At 44.7% G+C, this 22217-nt stretch overlaps 1 protein-coding gene across 4 annotated transcripts in view; it reads right to left on the bottom strand.

Moving 5' to 3' along the window:
* The window catches only part of PRDM2 (PR/SET domain 2), a 133053-nt gene that overhangs the window by 38061 nt on the left and 72775 nt on the right, over positions 1-22217 (bottom strand). For 3 of the 4 annotated variants that reach the window (XM_061383220.1, XM_061383216.1, XM_061383217.1), the window contains exons 7-8: positions 13136-13246; positions 2396-6749 (exon numbers count right to left, since the gene is read on the bottom strand). In XM_061383220.1, the coding sequence (XP_061239204.1) occupies positions 2396-6749; positions 13136-13246 (4465 nt within the window). The remainder of the gene's footprint in view (positions 1-2395; positions 6750-13135; positions 13247-22217) is intronic. The other variant, XM_061383218.1, reaches the window with a different exon arrangement.

The raw sequence follows: 22217 nt of genomic DNA on the forward strand, positions 1-22217 counted from the left end.
TGAAAGCGGGTATTTCCAAACTTGCACTACAAAATCCCCCCTAAATAAAATTTCAAAGTAGAAATACACTGAAAAGGAAAGACGTCTAGTAAACTCCCTGCCAGTGTAGGTAACAAATGTGAACGGAGAGGCCTCTGCTAGGGGCCTGGGGCTGACAGAGATGGACGACTACACCCTCCAGGCCTGCGCCGAGCACCCCGGCGTTACACCAACTTCACTACAAGGTACCGAGACGACCACAGCTCTCTGAAGAAACGCCCACTCTTCTGCCCAGATAATCAAAATATGATGTCCCACTGAATGTTCATTTTGTAATTCCCCCGAACACTTTACGATCGCTTGTAAGTGGCCCCTGGGAAAGGCGCATCCTTCAGGCGCGTCCGCAGCACAGCTCCTGTGTCTCACACAAAGCTGTGGCCACTTCCACGGAAGCCTGCAGCCACCATACACAGCCAGAACAATTTACCCACCTCTTATCTGATTCTTGTTTCCTTTTAGGTCAAATTTCATGCCAGCAATGTTAACTCACAAACAAAGCAAAATAATTAAAACTAACTGGAGCAAAAAACAGAAACACAATTTTATTAGGCACTTCGGTCCTCTGCAGTCTTTAAGGGTCCTTTCAAAACCACTGGATGAACCTCACTCAGGTTTCCTTTATACAATATTAATTTTTCCATATCAATTTTACTTTTGAACTGTATAAATGGAGTCCAATACAAAATAAGTGACTCTTTCAGATACTATTGGAGATAAAGAGGAATACAGAGTACATTCTAAAGCATCAACCACTTGGGAAACGTTTTTTAGCACAGTCTGTGAAAATGACAGCATGTTTTGGGTTCTTTAACCTTGGGAAGCACAGCTCAAGAATATCCTGTTGTTGTTGAACTTCCAGAACATAGACCGAGTACAAGGAGGTACATAGTGAGGCTGCTACCGGCAGGCAGTCTGGACAGCTGATCAACAGGTGTTTACTTTCGCCAGGACTAAGCTCCAAGATGCTGTATACGCACACGCCAGGGTCAGACACCAGATGCTGAGTGAGAGCTATAGTAATTTTTATGAAGAAGCTTAACCAAAAAAACCTGATCCTTTATTCCTACAGTCCATCATTCCAGTCTGCCCTCGGCTAATGATCCTTCTCTCCTTCTCTCCATCTTCAGCCATGACTTACGGCACCAGCACCAAGAACTCTGCCTCATCGACTGTGTGGTGGTAACAGCTTCTCTGAGCCCCCATGACCTCTCCAGACAGCAGTCATCCTCCGCCCCCCGCAGTTAACGCTGCTTCTGTTCGCTTAAAATACCAAAGGATTCTGAGACACAAAGTTACAGCCAACAGCCTAGACTCACACAGCTCACTCTGAAAGGACGGGATTTCTCAACACTTCACAGAAATTCTAGCTGATGATGAAAAATTGCACCGGAGATGGACCTGCAGGCTTATGCAGGAAGCAGCAGGAATACCAAAAGTACACTCCACTCACAGGCGAAGTAACTTAGAGAGTTTAAGAAGTCAACTCAACAAACCTAACTCCTGCCCTAGAACACAGAATAAACAGAGAAATCACCTTGGATCTAAGATGAGCTCTGACATCACACTGGGGAAACAAAGGCACTGACAAGTGGGGTGACTTGCCCTGGGTCCCCACCCACACCTGGAACCACAGGGTCTGGCCTCAGCATGCACTCTCTCCTCATCCCTCCCTGGCCGTGGGAATCTGGCTGTTTAACACCCTATGCTTGGAGACATGAGCCAGTGGGGGGTGGGGGGGACAGGAGAAGACACGGACATGCAGCATTTTAAAAGGAATAGGGTACCGTGCTTTGATTTATTTTGACTAAGAGGCAAGTTTTTAAAATTAAAATACAATAAAAGAAAGCATGAGTAATAAAAAGTAGTCTCAGTTGCTACAACCACTCTTTAAGTCACAGAAATATTAAATCAGATTGTAATATGGTTTTAATGAACTCCGCAATACATCAGAACATAAGAAGACATCTATGATGGGAAAGTTAATACAAGTGACATTGGGATACCACCCAAGATATAAAGGAAGTTTGAGAGAATTTCACCGTTTCATAGTAGGGTACTTTGGGGAGCTTTTCATGGCTTTAAATCCAGTTCATAACTGGCCCTATTAAAGAAATGGTACCACTTTGTGAGTCCTACATGTGAAATAAAAGCTATGCGTCCATCTTTGCAGCAGCCAAAGCACTGACCCTCCTCCACGTCTGCCTACACCTTAAGCAACAGCTATTTCCTTTAAATGCTTATGTCAAAATCGTGCAGGAAAAAAGAAAAGGAGCCATTGGGCAAGTGTTTTCTTCCAACTGTCTTTCCCCCCTTGCTCTTGAGCTCTGAACTCCTCTGACCCTGGAGCTCTGCTTACCTGAGGTCCTTCAGCTCCTGCTTGCCACTCCCGTCCTCCTTCCTGTTCTCACTCGGGTCGGCAGAAGCCGCCAGCTGCAGGCTTCGGGTGATCGGCCCCCCACTCCGTTCTCTGGATTTTACACTGAACCTGTCTGTCCGTTTCTTACTGGCCAAGGCCGACTTGCTCTGTAAGACGGCTCTGCTCTTCTGCGCCCGCACATGCAGGCTCCTCGACATCTTGCCTGAGAGGGGAGCTGCATGGTTCTTGGCTGCAGCTTTGGGCTTCTTGGTCTCGCTGTGAGTCATTTTGGCCATGCGTATGGGGCTCGAGTTCCTTAAAGAGGAGCTTGGTCTTTTGGATTTGACCGAAGCGGCAAATTTAACGTTCTGCTTGGACCTGAAGGACGAGGGGGGTGGCGGGACCTGCGAGGGGCCTGAGCTTCGAGCTCTGGTCTTGCCCAGAGGTGCCTGCATGCTCTGCATTTTGATCTCGGCGTCTGCTGTCCGTCTGCGGTGGCTGCTGCTGTTGTTTCTGTCACTTCCGGCAGGTGACGGGTGCCCCCCTTTCTTGGAAGAGTGGGAAAGTTTTTTTTTGGAAGGAGAAACAGGTTTTTTGGGACAGCTGAAAGTGGCATGCTTGTTCAGACTCCCAATGTACGTGAACTCTCTGTGGCAGTATGGGCAGACGTGCGAGGACGACTCGGGAGTGGTTTTTAGGTCAGCCTTCTGCTTTGCGGACTTGTTTTTCTGTAGGATTGCTTTCTGGACGAGCTGGTTTTTTTTCTTCAACGCGTTTAACTTGAGCTTATTTGAGGACATTTTGCTGAGCTCCACACTAAAGTTCAGTCTTTTGGGCTGGCCCATTCGTCTGAAGGCGTTTTTCCCAGAGTTGTCCAGAACCACTACACCATTTTTGGGTTGCACAGTCTGCTTCAGCGGGACCGGATTTTTCTTGGGGGTATACCTCTTCTTGTCACTCGCAGAGGCACATGCCAGGATGTGTTTGTGCAGTTCAGGCATGTTGTCCACGCCTTTCCCGCACTTGGTGCAGCGGATGGCGGTGGTAAACGTCTGTGGGATGTTGTGCGTAGTGAAGTTTGTGGCCGTCACACCAATGCCCAGGGGGCTGCGGTGATGGTACTGAAATGGGGGTGGTTTAAAGCTTGGGTAATGTTGGTTGAGACCCAATCGAACATCTGGATCCTTTGTCTTTATTCCGGAAGCCATTATTTTGATGGTTGTGTAAAGCTCTTCGGAAGAATCGTTCAACTCTTCTTCTTTAGACGCTTCTAGAGGGTCTTCCGGCAAACTCTGCATGTGCTCGACATGGGCCTTGCTGGGATCCGTAAAGTTCTGGGGCCTCAGGGTGCCACTTTCAAACTCATGGTGAGTGCACACCTTATCCGGGTGGAGATCTCGCTGGTGCTGCTGCAGATTGCACAAGAATGCAAACTCCTTTTTACACACTGAACACACAAAGATATTCCCAACGCCGTGGAGCATAAAGCGATGTTCTGACAAATCAGTTTTCACCTTGAAGAGCTGCACACAAAATTCACATTTGAAGGGCCATTCCTCAGCGTGAATGGATAAATGTTTGGTTAGATCCTTAATGGAAAGAAAAGGTGATTCACAGACGTTGCAGACAAAGTTTCTGTTGAATGTCTCCTGGACGATCTCCTGCTCAGTGGTGGATGGGGCTTCCTCCCTGGCTTTCAGGTCTTCACTCTCTAGTTCCTCCTGCTTAAAAGATATCATGGGGAGAGAGGTTTCCAGATTATCCCCAGAGGAAACCACGGATGACACTGCTGAGAGAGGAGGTGGCGAAGGGGAAGAGGAGGAGGAGGAAGATGAGAAAGAGGAGGAGGAAGAGGAGGAGGAAGATGAGGAGAGTGTTGGAGGCCCCGGTGAAGCAGCGGACATAACGGGCTCCACAGAAGGAATGGGGGACGGCGAGGGAGACACTGTCGGGGAGAGAATTGGAAGTGGGGACTGGGCGGTGGCATTCGAGAGTGGAGAGGGACACAGGTGAGGGGATGCCCCGGAAGAGGGGGCTGGAAGAGGGACAGTTGGGAGCAGTGGAGGGGGCGGGGTGGCCACAGTTAACACGGGAGGGCAGGGTGGAGGGGAGGAGGGGGTGGTGGGGGTCAGGAGAGGCGGCAGCCGCCCGCAAGAGAGGGAAGATGGTTGCAGGGCAGGTGACGACGAGGAAACGTCAGGAAGAGACTCAACGACAGCGGCAGACGAGCTGGAGTTGAGACCACGGTCAGAGTCTGGCTGAGGATCTAGAGGTTTACAGGGACTGGCACTTCCGGACACATCTGGAGCGTTTTCTACAGGGAGGTCGACGCCGTTGTATTCGTTGAGAAGGACCTTCTGCAGCATGCAGGTGGTGGGCTTCCTTTTCTTTACAGCACTGCAGGATGGCTGCAGAACATGGTTTTCTTTGAATTCCTTGCCTTCAGAGTCACCACAGGGCTTTTTATGCACACTGAGATCTAACACAGCTTCCCACTGGACCGGAGCCTTGCCTGGCCCCTCAGCCTTCTGTTTCATACCACTGGACAAATCCAGTGGCTGCTGGTTGCACACATTGCTGAAAGTAGAGCTAGTTGCCCACTCTTTAGACACCTTATATTCATCAAAGCCTGGTGGGCTCCCAGTTTCTCTTTCATCTCTCCCAGACAAACTCCATGCTGGTGAGTTGCTGTGACTCTCTAATTTGGGTTTTTTGGAGCTTAGAACTGCCTCAGTCCACGCGGCTTTCCCATCTCCTGGTTTTCCAAAGTCTCGCAGGGCGGGGCTGTGCTGGGGAGAGCTGGGGGGAGAGCTGGTTCGCCTCTTAAACCTGCTTGAGGTCACGGGTAGCATCGACGCAGGAGCAGACACGCAGAGGGGCCCTAATTTGGGTATCTCAGCGGCTGAAATCCCTGCAGGAGGAGTTAATTTATCCTGGGTCTGAAGAAGCTGTTTGAGCTTTGATGACAAATACACGCTTTTCTCTTTGTGGAAAGACACCGCCTCTGTGGTTGATATGCTGAGAGGCAGACTCAAGGAACAGGAAGGTGTGGCAGGATCAGACTCAGTCTCGGCTTTGATTTTGGGTAACACGGGCGGACTAGCAGTCCTCCGTTTCTTGGACTCACTGTTTGTGCTGCTGGAAGGCTCTTTAGGGAGATCGTCAGTTATAGGGACCTGCGTGGTCTTTATGTTTTGAGTTATTTCCACTGTGACTGGAGTGAGCAGACAGTTTATTCCGTACAAGTCTGCCGAATTGGATTCCATCTCAATAACGTCACAGTTACTGGTGCTGCTGCTGGTCTGAATTTTACCATCAATGTAGTAATTTAAATTCTCAGAGATATTGCTGGAAATATCCATGATGTACACGTCGTCCGCCTCCCCTTCCTCCTCTGGCTCTGTGCTGGGGACATAGACACTCGGGGTGGGAGGGGCCTGCTCTGCTGGGGGCTGTGGCTCTTCCAGGAGGCCCCCTTTCCGCCGCACCCCCTTGGGAATCAGGTGCCGCTCGTGAACTCTGCGCTGATGTCGTCTCATATTCGTGTGAGTGCCGAAAACCTTCTTACAGTACTTGCACGGGTGAAGCTCTTTCGCTTCGCCGTTCTCTTCTACAATGGAAGGAGTCACTGAGTCCTGGGACGCCTTCTCTGAGCTCAAGGTGAGACCGTCCTGCCCAAGACCGGGGGGCTGTGCATCGTCCTGGGGAGGAGCACCGTCGCTGGGCGCCTTGCCGCCGGCCGGATCCTCGAGCTTTCGCTTCAGCCCGGCCTCATGGCGCCGCTCGTGGCGCCGCCGGTTGATCTGTGTGCCGAAGGCCTTCCCGCAGTACTTGCACTTGAAGGCGTGGTTGACCGTGGACATGTGGATGTGCATGTGCCGCTCCAGCCCCTGCTTGGTCGTGAACTTCCTCTCGCAGTGCTGACATGGGAACAGAAATGTTTCAAACACGTCCCCGTTGGCCTCTTCTCTGGCTCTGGGAGTTTTCACGACAGGGGCTGCCTCCGCAGAGTCTGCCAGAGTTTCCTTTGAAACCGTTTTTGGTTCTTCTAACAAATCCTCGGGCTTCTCATCACACCGGATCTCCAGCTCTCTCAGGGAACTTTCATTTGGCACATCAGCTGCTTCGTCCCCCTCTTCTTCCAGCTCCTCCTCTTCCTCTTCCTCCTCCTCCTCCACCACCTCGTTCGCCTCACAGAGCGCTGCTTCCAGCTCCGCGTCTGGTCCTGTCTGGGGCTCGTGGGCAGGGGGAGGGAGGGCGAGATCCGGAGGCACATCCTGGCTCACCGCCTCCTGAGGGACGGCTGGTTGCTTGGTGGTGGAAGCGGAAGGATTCTCGTCTTCGTCTTTGGGGCCTGGAAAGCACAGGGAGGCAGAAGTAAGGTCAAACACTAGCCACTGGTGATCAGCTTTCTTTATCCATGTTACTTCCTTTATCATCTAAAATGCGTAAGGGAGATCGTAGCAATGGACCACTCTACATTCTCATTTAAGAAGTTATACAGGATATAAATCCATTTCATTCATTCAACAAACGACTGCAGTGCACCAGGAAGCTCAGTGGGCAGTGAGGGAGGCTTCAATCTGAGCAATAGATGCCCACAGCAACTCAGGCTCTTCTGTGTTTCCTCACACAGATATAAACATGCTTTTGTTTACAGAAACTGTACTGCTTAAAACTGTGTTGGGAATAGCTGATACTGAAATCTTCCTAGTCATGAGTTCTAATTTTTCATGATTCCAAACTGAAACAAGAAAATTGCTCAACATATTACCAGGTAATATTCTTAGTGGTCTGCCTTGAATGTAATTGATTTGTTCCCTTCTTCTTCACCGAAACTATATATCAAGAGCTACAACATTTTCCAAAATTATGTGATCTGCATTTTTCATGTAAAAGGAACTTTGGAGACCATCTCTTCTGAGCCTTATTAAATTAGCGAGGACCAGAGATCTCTTCAAGAAAACTGGAAATAGCAAGGGAACATTTCATGCAAGGATAGGCATGATAAACTGTAAGGACCTAAAAGAAGGAGAAGAAACTGAGAAGAGGTGGCAAGAATACACAGAAGAACTGTACAGAATAGGTCCTGATGACCCAGAATAATCGGGATGATGTGCTCACTCAGCTTGAACCAGACATCCTAGAGTGTGACGTCCAGGTGGGCCTTAGGAACCATTACTATGAATGAAGTGAGTAGAAGTGATGGAATTCCAGATGAGCTATTTGAAATCCTAAAAGATGATGCTGTTAAAAGTGCTGCACTCAATATGCCAGCAAATTTGGAAAACTCAGCAGTGGCCACAGGACTGAAAAAGGTCAGTTTTTATTTCAATCCCAAAGAAGGGCAATGCCAAAGAATGTTCAAACTACCGTACAAATGTGCTCATTTCACATGCTAGCAAGGTCATGCTCAAAATTCTTCAAGCTAGGCTTTAGCAGCACATGAACGGAGGACTTCAGATGTACAAGCTGGGTTTAGAAAAGGCAGAGGAACCAGAGATCAAATTGTCAACATCTGCAATATCATAGAGAAAGCAAGGGAATTCTAGAAAAACATGTACTTCTGCTTCATTGACTACTTGAAAGACTTCTGTGTAGATCACAACAAATTGTGGAAAATACTTGAAGAGATAGGAATACCAAACCACCTTATCTGTCTCCTAAGAAACCTGTATGCAGGTCAACATGCAACAGTTAAAACTGGACATGGAACAGTGGACTGGTTCAAAACTGGGAAAGGAGTATCTTAAGGTTGTATAGGGCTTCCCTTGTTTCTCAGCTGGTAAAGAATCCACCTGTAATGTAGGAGACCTGGGGTCAATCCCTGGGTTGGGAAGATCCCCTGGAGAAGAGAAAGGCTACCCACTCCAATATTCTGGCCTGGAGAATTTCAAGGACTGTATCGTCCATGGGGTCACAAAGAGTCAGACACGACTGAGCGACTTTCACTTCACTTCACTTCAAGGCTGTATACTGTTACCCTGCTCATTTAATTTCTATGCAGAGTACATCATGTGAAATGCTGGGCCAAACTGACTTACAAGCTGGAATCAAGACTGCTGGGAGAAATATCAATAAGTTCAGATATGCAGATGACACCCTAATGGCAGAAAGAAAAGAGAAACTACAGAGCCTCTTGAAAAGGGTGAAAGAGGAGAGTGAAAAAGCTGGCTTAAAACTCAAACATTCAAAAAACAAAGATCAGGGCATCCAGTCCCATCACTTCATGGCAAATAGATGGGGAAACAGTGGAAACAGTAACAGACTTTATTTTCCTGGGCTCCAAAATCACTGTGGATGGTGACAGCAGACACAAAATTAAAAGATGCTTGCTCCTTCAAAGAAAAGCTATGACAAACCTAGACAGCACATTACAAAGCAGAGACATCACTTTGCTGACAAAGATCCATAGAGTCAAAGCTATGGTTTTTCTAGCAGTCATATATGGATTTGAGAGTTGGGTTATAAAGAAGACTGAGCACTGAAGAATTGCTTTCGAAGTGTGGTGCTGGAGAAGACTCTTGAGAGTCCCTTGGACCACAGGCAGATCAAACCAGTTGATCCTAAAGGACATCGAGTCTGAATATTCACTGGAAGGACTATTCACTGAAGCTCCAATACTCTGGCCACCTGATGCGAGGAGCCCACTCACTGGAAAAGACCCTGATGCTAGGGAAAGATTGAGGGCTGGAGAAGGAGATGACAGAGGATGAGACGGTTAGATGGCATCACCTACTCAATAGACGTGAGTTTGAGCAAACTCTGGAAGATAGTGAAAAGATAGGGAAGCCTGGCGTGCTGCAGTCCATAGGGTTGCAAAGGGTCAGACAGGACTTAGCAACTGAACAATAACAATAGGTGTGCCTCAGAGAATGAAAAAGAAATCTAAAGTCACTTCTGAGTCCCAATGCCCAAGAGGAGCCCAGTCTAGCCCAACCTGAGATTAATGGTACAAGGTGGTCAGGGAAGGACTCACCAGCAAGATAGGTGAGTAGAGATCTAAAGAAAATCAGTCACACAGGTATTTGGTGGAAGGAAGTCCTCTGGATAGAGGAAATGGCAAATGTGCAAGCTGTGAGTCAGTAACATGTCAGATGTGTTCAAGAATTGGCCAGGAAGTTGGAGGGGGGTGGGCGCAGGGAGAGAAGGAGGAGAGCAGGAGATAATATCAGCTCATGCAGAGACTTATAGGCTGCTGACCTTTATTCTAAGTGGAAACAAGAAGCCAACAGAGAAACAGAAGAGCAACTGAAATACAGGAGGCTCACTCTTGGTGCTACGTGAAAGACAGAAAACTGTAGGGGGCCAGGGAGACGAGAGAGGCGGACCACACCCTCCAGGAGGGGAGGGGGGGGAGACTGGAGTGGCCTGAAGATAGTGGGAAGTGGCCAGACCCTGGATGTACTCTGGAGAGGAAGCTAACAAGCCGAGTGTGTTGGCTGACTATGGTGTGGGACAGGGGCAGGGAAGGGTAGGGGCTGGTGGTGGTAGCAGAAGGGTCAAAGAGATTCCGCGGCAACTGCTGTTATCCAGTTCACTAGACTGAGGGAAAAGCAAGTTTGGTCTGTGTGCGTTTGTTTGTACTGGGGGGAAATGAGAGTTTACTTGGGATGTGTTGAAGTCTGAGGTGCCTGATAAGACATCCAAGTAAAGATACTAAGTAGCTATATATGACTCTCCTCAAACTAGAAACAGCAGTTGGAGCATGGACCTGGAAGAGGTCACCTGCAAAGCGAATGCAGATAGGGGAATGGCTGTGTCCCCCGGGTGACTCCAGTACCCAGGGGTCAGAGGAATGGCCAGGGAGGATCTGGAGAGCCAAGAGAAGGGTAGCCCTTAAACTGAGGAGGGTGTGATCAGTTGTATCCAGAACTGCTAACAGGCTGGGTAAGACAGGGCTGAGAACTGAGCACGCGATCTGCCCAGGTAGGGGTGTGACGACGGTGACAACAGTTTTGGTGGAGCATTGGGGACAAATGCCTGTTGAAGGCCAGGAGAGACAGAAAGAAGAAGAGACAGGGAGACTGGAAGCAACTCTTTCAAGTTCAGCTGTAGAGGAAAGCAGAGGAATGAGGGAGTGGCTGGAAGGGAATCCAGGGACAGCACGGGCCTCTGAGACAGGAGCTATCACAGAGCCCTTAATGCTGGTGGGGACAGCCCACGGCACTGCTCTCTCTGCAGGACCACCTAAGTCTCTGCTGAATTGCACCTCTTTTTACTGTAAGTGCCTGAAGAGTTATGAAAGGTTCTGTAGAAGAAACAGCTTTCTCTGACTTCTCCTGTTTCTATTCACTGGCTCTTCCTTCATTCACTGGACAAAACGTCAGTAAGGCCACCAAGATCCTCATCCTTTCAGGGCTCTACTTTACCAGGAGTTAAGCAAGCAGGCAACACCACTCCAATGAATTAATGGTTAAGCGCATGGAAGTACATGGTTAACAACGATTAAGGACAGCAACACAAGGGAGGAATATCTGGTGGCTTTGTTAATCAATCATGGGGAGGCTGCAAGGATAGAAGAGGAAAACCAAGCAGGAACCATCAAACACGCAGCACACTGTAAATCAGTGTGGACTGAGCTGGAGGCAGTCGGGAGCCAGTAAGATATTTTAAGGCAGAAGAGTGCCACTGGGGAGACGTGGCTGCAGTGTGTATTAAGGGACTGGGAGGAGGCAGAAACCAATACCGACGCAGTGGCAGCAGAGGGAGATGCTGGCTGCCTACACCGAGAGACAGCAATGGAGAAAAGCAGAAGAGGCAGGAAAAAAGTGGCCAAAGCGAGATAAGACACCAGAGTCCTGTTGTCAGACTTTGTGATTGCCTAGATACACGGGACAAGGGAGGCTTTTAAAGGGCCAATCTTTCCAAACTCAGCGCATATGAGGTATTAACACGAGCAATGATTCTGTCCTGGCCCTCCCCCTGCTTCCTAAGAAGGTCTATCCAACTTTTTCCTACCTACCACCTCATCCACTAGCAATGAGGTTTCTGCCTCTACATACACTCCAGCCTTCTCTCCTCCAGATGCATTTCTTACATTGCATGAGTTTTCCACAAACTGGGAAACCAGTCATCTGATGGTGGTTCCCAAGAGCTAACTCCCTTTTCAAATACATTTTCAACAAAGACCCAGTACATCACTTAAAAAAAAAAAACCTAAATGAGAAAACAGAAATGAAAATAACAAATAACATCTCTAAGGCTCAAAAATTTCTTTACAGAATTTATCTTCAGCCAAAATCCATAGCTTTGAATGGAAATATTCTATGATTGGTAAATAATTCCAGATTGAAAGCTGTCCAAAGTAGTATGAACCAAAATGCACACAGCTCTATGAACCCAACTGTGTCCACACACTCACTGAGGTCTGCTGAGTTTTAAACCTAAAGGATGGCCTGGGAAACAACAGAAGAGTCTGGCCACTTGCACCACACACCGACCACTTTTTGAGGGCCAAAGAGCACATGTGCAAGACGCTGACAAACCAATCAAATACTGACCAGCTGTTCCACAAACAGGTAGACACTAAGCATCTTTTATTTCTACAGGACCTGGACTTATATCAGGAAAAAAATTAACTGTTCTGAACTGCTGAAGGGGAGAGGGTTCTGCTGGATTGTTCTTTAATTCCACCAACACCGGTAGTAAGGTTCTTTGGTCTTTCTGTTGTTGTTCCAACAAATGTCTTAGCAAACCTGCTATCAGCTGGCAGATCTTAGTTTTATAGGACTCTAGGAAGTGTATTTGTTCTTGCTTCCTAAAATGCCACAGAAAATTATAATCCTTTAAGAATGTCATCCCCACAAACAGTGCTAATAAAAAGATTATAAAAGGCATCTACAGTATTTCTTTTTTTCTCTACAAATGTTTTTTGAAAGAGTCATAGTCTGTATTTTGAAATCAGCCTATTTGGGTCACTATGAACTCTTGGGCAAGCTCAGTCTCTGTATGATTTTGCCACATAACAATGTAAGACCACGTTGTTCCCCACCCCTTCTACTGGCCAGAGTGTCACTGTGGTGTCTTAACTGCATCAGGCAGAGGGCAACCTGCCTTCCTGAGCAACTTCAGTCCCTGTCTCTGGGAATTCTTACATCATGGAGGGCCTAGAGTATTAATTTTTAGAAAAAGCTCTAAAGAAGAAAATTTTATAGGAAGAAATACAAAGAGATAAGGCAGAAATTTAAATTCTAACCAAAAAGAGAAACACTTCATTCTCTATCCTTTTCATTCTAACACATACAACCCAAGGTGTTGTGTTTTCAAGTAAGTTTTTAACTGAAGTACAAACTATAAAGAAGAATATTGCAAGATAAGATGTTCACAAAGTAAATACACTGCTGTGCTCACCCCAACACTGTGATCAGCTGGCACTGGCACCCCAGAAGGCTCCTCCTGTCCCTGCCAGTCTGACCTCTAGCATCACAGATTTGTTCTGGTGGTTCTGAACTTTATGAATTATTTATAAATACAGTTACATAGTACTTTTCATTTCACTTCGTTTCATTTTAATCAGGGAATAACTTCATCTTGAACAAGGAAGGTCTTCAATAATTTCCTGAAGGGGAGGTGGGACGAGTAAGGCTCAGCTTGCCATATTAAATGTAGGCGGCCTTCTTGCTGTTTAACCCTTTACAGTTCTTGGGTGATTCTGAGAAGGGCACTGCAGGGAGATAAAAGTCAAAGCAGCTGGTGGGGAAACACGCCCGCATCCTACAGGTCCAACTCCAAGCTTACCTTCCGCAGAATCTCTCATATTTGCAGGGCTGGGATCTGGCTCACTTGTCTTCAGCTGTATGTCTTCGGTTTTGTTTGCTTTGTTTTTACTTTCTTGGGATTTTTTCTTCCCTGAAACACAATATTTATTTATTTGTTTGCTTGTCTGTCTGTTCATTTGGTCACTATTACCCTGAATTTTTGGAGGCAATTACTAATTCAAACTATTTCTGAGGCAATTATCACCTCAGATTCCTGAAGAAAGAAACAGATGATGAATATGAATACCTCTACATTATGTCAAAGAAAATAGAAACCCACAAATCCTTACTTTTGAGAATCTTGGGTCATGTTTCCCCTTGTAACAGCTATCAAACTAATATGTAATATATTCCAGAAGAGTTAACAAAACTGAATGTCCAAGGAAAATTAGAGAAGAGCACTAAATTTCAACACCACACAAGTAACAGGAACTGGCGAAATCTAGTTATCTGTAAGAAGCACATCAGAGAAAAGACTATCCAGACTTGTCAAAGTAAAGCAACAGAAACAGAGATGTTGCTGAACAGCAAGGGATACCAAACCACACACCACAGCTCAAATATCAAATGCAGAGTAATTCTGAACAGTTCACTGTCAGCCGGCTCGGCATTCTCAGGGTCTGGAGGGACTCAACTCTAGGTTCAGCACAATTCAGTATTTCATTAACAACTCAGAGAACGGAAGTCAGGAAATGCTAGCTGCATTCCAAGTAGTAAGAAGAGTTCAAAAGATAACATCAAAATACAACAAATTTCTGACGAGTTGGAACAATAAACTAAAGTCACCAAGATGTTCAACATGGACAAACATTTCCCTACAGAACTACTATGAAAAAGAAGTGAAAGTGAAGTCGCTTGTCCCACTCTTTGCGACCCTGGACTACAGCCCGAAAGGCTACTCCGCCCAAGGGATTTTCCAAGCAAGAATACTGGAGTGGGTTGCCATTTTCTCTACAGAAGTACTAATGCTGAAGGTTTGGAAGCTCCGCCTCTCTGGGATTTAATCAGAATTTGTGACCCTGTTCCATTTTTTAAATTCTACATTTCTTGCTCCTGGGAGCTTTTGTTTTTCATTTTTCAGATTCAGAATAAGTTCCACCCACCTTCCTCTAAACTTTCCTTCTCTTTCTGTGACACTCCCCCCAACCAGGCCTCAACAGCTCCTGGAACTGTCTTTTCTCTTCAGAACAAGGCTCTTGACACCTTCATCTTTGATTTAGTAAATGACTAGAAACTAGAAACCACTCATAGCTTCTGGAAAATGCTATTCTCCTTAACACTAGTGTAGAGAATTACTACAGAGGAGAGTAACTAATTAAAACAAAGACAACAAATGAAATGAGGTCAGAGACACAAAATATCACCACTACAAAGATCATGATTAAAAACAGAAACATCAACTACAACACAAATACTAACCATCAAAAACACCTCCATATTTTGATAGATATTTAAGAGGTGCAACAAGAAAAAAAGTATAAGATACTTAACAATCAGCCATTTGATTTGTTAGTCTTAAAAAACAAAATACCATTTTAAATCCCTAACTCTTCAGCTTGTAAAAAAAACTGAAGATGTCTCCTGCAATTATATAAAACTCAAATTCCTAGTAACATCTCACTCCATTCATTTCTAAAGGCAGCTGAAGTTGAACCCGTGACACAAGCGTGTACTTCACTGGAACCACACTCCGGTGGAAACGAGCTGACAGTCTGTGTGTAGCTGGCCAATTCGTGTCTCCCGGTGGAAATGTGATGAACCAATCCCTTCTGCAAGGGGCAAGGATATGAACACACCTTTTCATCTGGTAAGAAGTAACCTCTTCTTTCGAGTCTTTCACCCTTTGCCAACTTAACAGCACTTAGCCTAAATCTGATGATGACAAAGGCTCTTGAGAATCCGGGTGTGTTTAAAGGAATATGGATTCAACCAGTTTTCTTATCCTCACTATGATACACGCCGTGCTGTTTGTGTGTTGTGCCTGGCCCATATCAGACTACCGGTAGCAAACAAGGCAAACACAAAAGATTACTTGGCTATGAATGTAACTGGTCTAGTAACTGCAGTACCAGTCTGAAGGGGTTCATGGAAAGGGGTCCCAGTGCCTGCAGACGCCTGATTCAAAAGTTATATTCAGAACGTGTTTTCCCTGAATCAAAATCCTCAAATAGTTACAAGACATAAGTACCACCTCATGTTCTTCAAACAGGCTAAACAATATAACCCTTTTCTACCAACCTTACTTTCTACTTTCTGCAAGTATGAATAAATAAAAAGGGAGGTCTAAACTCCACCTCTTATAAATAAACCTTTAAGTCACACTATAAAATTTAATAGAACAGGTGTCAACTTGTACTACAATTTCTTAAAAAACAATGCAGAAAATTTTCTGAAACCTATCAAGTGCTATATGAAAGCACTTGATAGTGCTTTAAAACTGGTTTTAAAAAAATCATAATTAAAAACAGAAACATCAACTACAATACAAATACTAACCATCAAAAACACCTCCATATTTTGATAGATATTTAAGAGATGCAACAAGAAAAAAGTATAAGATACTTAACAATCAGCCATTTGATTTATTAGTCTTAAAAAACAAAGTACCATTTTAAATCCCTAACTCTTCAGCTTAAAAAAGGCAAACTGACCTATATGTACAGACTACTAAAATAGTAAAACTTCTAGATTTACATAAAGCAAATCACAGCTTTAATAATACCACTCATTAGTACGTACCAAGAATGAAAGTACATAGCTAAAAATGCTGTTTTAGTTTCCTGCCTAAAAGAACATTAGAACACTTAGCTGATACTGAACTTCAAATATCTTAGTTTTAGACTCTCCTAATCAGTGAGCAGCTATGCCATCACCAAACTACCCCACTCCTCTTGCCCCTACCCCTTGCTGCCCCTGTTATCCTCTTTAAAAACCATGACCAGGAAACCCTGTTCTACCTGGTGAAGAGAAGCCACATGCGGTAGGGACAGTCTATTTGGAGAGCAAACAAGAGCACCCACCAGGCTTGCTGCAAGCCCGTCAACTGCAGCACAACTGACACGTGGGGTCAGACTGCTCTCTGCTGTGGGGCTGTCTGAAACATCACAGGACATTCAGAAGCATCACTGACCTCCACCCATTCCATGCCAACAGTGTGCCCCTGCATCTGTGACAAGCTAAAGTCTCCAGATACTGCTGAAGCCTCACCCAAAAGACAGTGTCTCTCTAGGTTAAGAACCACCGGGCTAAACCATTATGGGGTTCCACAGTCTGTGTATTTCTTAAAATTTTTAAAGTATTTGATAATACTAACAAGCCAACTCTAAAAACTAAGCGATGGAACAATTAAACTTACCTCTTAAGTGCCTTTGGTGAACACTGATAGACTTAATTTATGATGGACACCAGTCTACCATGAATCTAATCATCACTAATTAATGGAACTGAGATAATCTAATACATAAAATGTTTTTCTCAGTCTTTATCAGAATCCTCTAATGCTCAAGGTACTTCCCATTAGGACCAAGACTAGAGATGCAGGGGCTATCCCCCGTCCTACCTGCTATTTCTGTGCTAGAAACTGAAGACCAGGGTCCCCCGGGAACCACCCAGGCTCTGACAGTAGAGCAGTCTGACCCTGGGAACCCTGACTCACTCTTAGGTACGCCCAGTGTCACTCACAAATACCGTAACAGCACCTGGTGGCACCTACTCCATTTCCTCAAATCAATACATTTCTGCCCGATAGCTGGTTTTTGTTCTACATGTAATCAAATTAAAAGTAAACAAAAACAACTTCTAACTGAAAACAACCTGTAAGGACTTCTGCGAAGGGAGGGGCATGTGTTAGTTCTTGTCTGTAAGGCAGGACGCGCCTGGGAAATGGTCCGGCAGAGCTGCTGGGAGCCTGGTAAGTACACGTGTGCACTTACCCTCAGGTTCCTGAAGGGTCCTACATAGAGGCTCTGCCAGCTGCGTGCTCCACTTGGTCTAAACAAGAAAGATATAGGAATGAAAACACAAGGAAAGTGGAATGGAGACAAGGACACAGAACATGACGAAGGACAGCACACAACATTATGTATATAAGGAAAAGAAACACACAAAGATGAAGAAAACTGAATGAAACAGAAGGAAAACAGCAGTCACCCCCTACATCGAGGCTTCCCCCCGACCCCTCCACAAATAATAGCCTCTGTGTTCTCAATGGGGGATAGGATGTGGTATACTTACTTCCAGCCTATCCCATGCTCATGACTGATGTCCTTACTACTTAAGTACTGTTCTGCCAGAAGTCCCAACCTATGTCTCTCATTTTAGAGAGACACCCAAGGACCACAGGCATGAAGTCAACTGCCTGAGATCACACAACTAAATCGCCTCTCGAGTCAGAACTAAAATCCAAGGCTGACGGTACCAAAAGTGCTCTACTAACTAAACTATTAGTAAACACTTATTTCTTACAACCAATAATGGCATGATACAAATATCTTATTCTTTACATTTATATCCATTATTTCACCCACTTTCAAGTGTAGATGAAAGCAAAGAAATATAAAGACTTTCACTACATTTATAGAAAAGGAACCATCAAATTGGAATGCAGACATTTTCCATTTCCATTTTATGTTATGCCAGAAACAAGTATCAGTCAACAGCACAGAACCCCAGTCTAAGCAAATACATTAAATATCAATAAAACTGGATTTTCTAGAGAAATAGCTGCCATATAGAGAAATTCTACATTTGCATCAACTACACGTTAAAGACAACATGTAGCATGAAGCTGCTGGGTGCCTGCAATGTAAGGTGCAAAACCAAAACTGCCTAAAGCATCACATGAATAATTTAAGTTCTTGTCTATATTCTACTCTTCTGATGAACTAGACAACAAGGATATTCTAAAGAATAATGTCTCAGTTAAAAATGTTCAGCATCAGAGAGATGCAAAATTCTATAAGGCTTGCTCAAGTTACATTAAAAATTCATCACAACAGTGAAGGCTCATGCATTTGGTGATTTAAATGAATTAAATTTAGAACCATATGTAACTCTACGTGCACTGCCTGCCTCCTCACTGGGGAGCTACCCAACTCTGAAGCATAAAATCAGACAGAATTCAGTATCAGTGTGCTGAAGCAGGGCCAGCACATCCTTGTTTGGAGAGCTCACCCTCTTATTCAGACACAGAGATGATTCCAAACCAGGCAAGACTCCACCTGTGAGGTGAGACCCACAATCGCACCATGAAAGATCAGCTAGCCTGAAGGGGCTGGGCTGGCCTGAACAGGGACCAACCATGACCACCACCACCCTACCACCATAGGGTGGGCGTGACTGCCACCTCCAGTTCCTCACTCACACAGCCCTTCACCCCTGCTGCCGCAATTCCACCTGGATGGCTACCTCTAATCCTGAAATCACAAACCCCCAAAGTTCTCTACTTGCCCCTCAGTGTCTTCTCATCATCAAACAGTTTGATGGCCTTTACAGCTTAAAATTCCTCTCCTGGGCCTCATACCATTACCAGACTGTCCTCCTCCATTAACCATTCTTTGGCAAAAATCTTCCTCTTCCTCCTGCCTTGAAATGAGAGGCTCCCCACAGGAAACCTGATGATGATGCTTTCACACAAGGCTGGAGCAAGGCTTCGATAAAGTATCCAGCTAAGTAGAGGATACAGATCTTAGAGAACAGACGTGGAATAATGCAATTAATGGGCTACCTTAAAAGGTAAGAAAGAGAAGAACCCTAAGACTTGGAGGAGAAGGAGCCATGAAGACAGTTTAACCAAACTTCACAAATACACTTCTCTGAGCTTTACTTCCTTACAAGAATTGCCCAAAATCTCATTGCAAGTTTGTAGTAGAATTGGGACTTTTATTCTCATCCAATTCACTATTCTATCCACTGTGTTCTAACAGCCTTCTTAGTGACAATCTGTGGGTTCCAATTTCACCCTTATAATGAATTAAGAGTACCATCTGCATTTCAGGCAAGTTTGAGAAATTCATCATGAACATACAAAGTCATTACACATCTTTTTCAATTTTTGAAAGGCAAAGGAGGGGTTTTTCACGACAGCAGGTCCAAAATAAGGTGAAAAGCCTAACTGGGGAAAAGGCATAAAGTTCATGTTAAATGACACAGGATTTAAAACAAAAAAACCCACAAACAAAATCTCTAACAGATCAGATAGTAAGCAAGGGGAACCAATGGATAACAGCAAAACTGTTAGCTTAAAGTATGGCCAAAACAGTACTCTGTGTGAACTGCTAAAGGGTGGGCAGTCTTAGGCCTCAGCACATCTGGCAGTAGTTTAACATTCTGCAGTGGGTGTGATGATGAGTAGGGAGAAGAGAAGCTAGAAATGGTTACACAAAGCTAGGTTTCCCACAAGGAATAAACAGGTCATTTCAATATACTTCATGTATTCTTAAAATAAACAAAAAATACTGAATTTGCTACCCTGGAAGTCATCAGAAGGAAACCTGAGGACTGATGTGAGAAACTGCAACCAGAAAGCCTTCCCTGTGTAAGGTCACCAGCATCCCTACACGTAACACAAGAGAGTGTTTATCAGATGGCCACAAGTGGCCACTACCACTGGCCAAGGTAAGATCGGTGGGCAAACAAGCCACTTGTGGCCTTAGCTCCATCAGGCCGTGGTGTTTCAAAGAGAGAAATGTGAAGCAGTGCGATGCAACCACGGTTGGTTTTTACACAAGTGATATATAAGGCTATACATTTTCTAAAGATTTCTTTTGCACAAAAAATAACTTTGAAATACACCTGGTAGTAAAAATTCTGAATGCTGCTTGGGCAACATTTCAAATCTTTTTCTGTAAACTTCTCACTAAGAGCTGTAACTCTGGAGGCAAATTATAAAAATAAAACCTCTCCGGTTTTAAGTTGCTCATGGCATTAAAATAGGACTCCAGGCTTTGCTTCAACAGAAACAATGGAACAAAGTTCTGGATTTTTCAGCACTGCAGATCACAGTCTAAATTCCTGGAATGCTCACAGCCCGCAAGAGGGATGGGGGCAGGGCGGGGTGCACAGTCTTTGCTGTCGTGGAGCTCTGGCTCCCCACCTCTTCCAAACGTCAGGCTGATGGAAGAACAGCAAAGATCACCTCTGAAGGGAGCTGTTAATTTCTCTTTTTAAGAAAAGGCTTTTAGCGGGCTAATTCCAAATATTAGAAATGGATTCCCAAATAAACATTAGTAAATTCAAATTAAGAAAGCTTTAAATTTCCTTACACTCCTGGGAACCTCAAAAGTCTTGTGGCATAAACAAAATGATCTCAGAGACTAACTAAATACCTCCGAAACTTAAACAAGCTGCTAGCCTGTTCTGTTTTATAATCATTTTAATTTCTCAAGTTCTTTTCATGGATTTTCATTAGCCTTTGTCTTACAGAAGGAAAAAAGGTATCTAAAGACTGAAAATGAAAGTCGCTTAGTAGTGACCAACTCTTTGTGACCCCATAGACTGCAGTCCATCAGGCTCCTCCGTCCATGGGAGTTTCCAGGCAAGGAGACTGGAGTGGCTTGCCATTTCCTTCTCCAGAGGATATTCCCAACTCAGGGACGGAACCCCGGTCTTCTGCACTGCAGGCAAATTCTTTACCGACTGAGCTACTGGGGAAGCCCACAAAAAAAATGAACTGCCAACTTAAAGCAAGGAACTAACTTTACGTTCAGGTATAAGTCCCCTGTGGCAAAACAAATCAGGCCTGGGAGCTGTGCAAGGAGGTGGTGTGTTACAAGTGCCTGGCAACCCTAAAACAGAAGGGACAGCCACGCCCTTGAGAACTGATTAGTCTTAACGAAAAGAAAGGCTATTTTTCCCTCTCAAAGTCCAATATAAGTTTTACAATGCTATATCCTGATGAATTAATTACAAAACTTGGTTTAAAAATATTTTCAGGAAGTAAAATCTAGATCTAAATCTGAATCAACACAATTGCAGTATCTGAAATTCATTCTTTACATTTGTCTACAAAAATGCTCAGAGGAACAATGGTCAAGCCACATCACTAATTAATAAAATCATCCTATAATTCACCCACAGATATAAACCAAAAGGATCTGCATTAAGATGTTGGCAGGTGGCTCCCAGTGATGAGATTATTGATGAAGGTATGATACCCGTTTCTCCATCTGTTTGTATTCTCTAATTTTTCTAGATAAACATTTCAATACATGATGCAAAAAAAAATTTTTTTTTTAAATGAAATACCGACAAAAGCAAGAGTAATGAGACAACTGAAAAATGTTTCTTTTGGTTGAGATTAACGCGGGCGGTTCTATATCAGTACAATCTGGCACCGTGCTCACAGCAAAAGCCCGTGGTGTCTTTCTTTCCCATTTCCCACCTCACACACCAGCGGAGTGTCCAGAAAAATGTGCTCTTCCCAGAAAACCAAATTCACAACGGAGACACAGTAACAAAGATTTAAAGGATATTTAAAATACATCTGACCCTTTAACAATGCTGTGTGTGTGTGTTCAGGGCGTTGACCCTTTATGAAATAGAAAATTTGTGCGTAACTTAAAGCCTGCCCTCCATATATGTGATTCCTCCATAGCCGCATTTTTGCATCCTGGGATTCAGCCAACCCTAGGTCACTGAGTACTATACTATTCATTACGGACAAAAATTCACCTATAAGCGGAACCCACAGTGGTCTTCAAGGGTCAACTGAATGCCCAAGCATTCACATTATCACTGTGAGCCTTTTGGTATATATCCTTCAACTCTCTTTCCCATGCATCACATAACTTCAAACAAAAAACTGATTTGTCTCCTCCTTTTGAACAGCCATACTATTTGTTTCAATGCACTTGGGTATCACACCCATAACTATCTGAATCAAAAATCTAAACAACCATGCTGAGTGCCTCCCAGGTATAAGCTACTGCTACTGCTAAGTCACTTCAGTTGTGTCCGACTCTGTGCGACCCCAGAGACGGCAGCCCACCAGGCTCCCCAGTCCCTGGGATTCTCCAGGCAAGAACATCAGAGTAGGTTGCCATTTCCTTCTCCAGTGCATGAAA

This window comes from Bos javanicus, chromosome 16 (genome assembly GCF_032452875.1).
Source record: "Bos javanicus breed banteng chromosome 16, ARS-OSU_banteng_1.0, whole genome shotgun sequence".
NCBI lineage: Eukaryota > Metazoa > Chordata > Mammalia > Artiodactyla > Bovidae > Bos > Bos javanicus.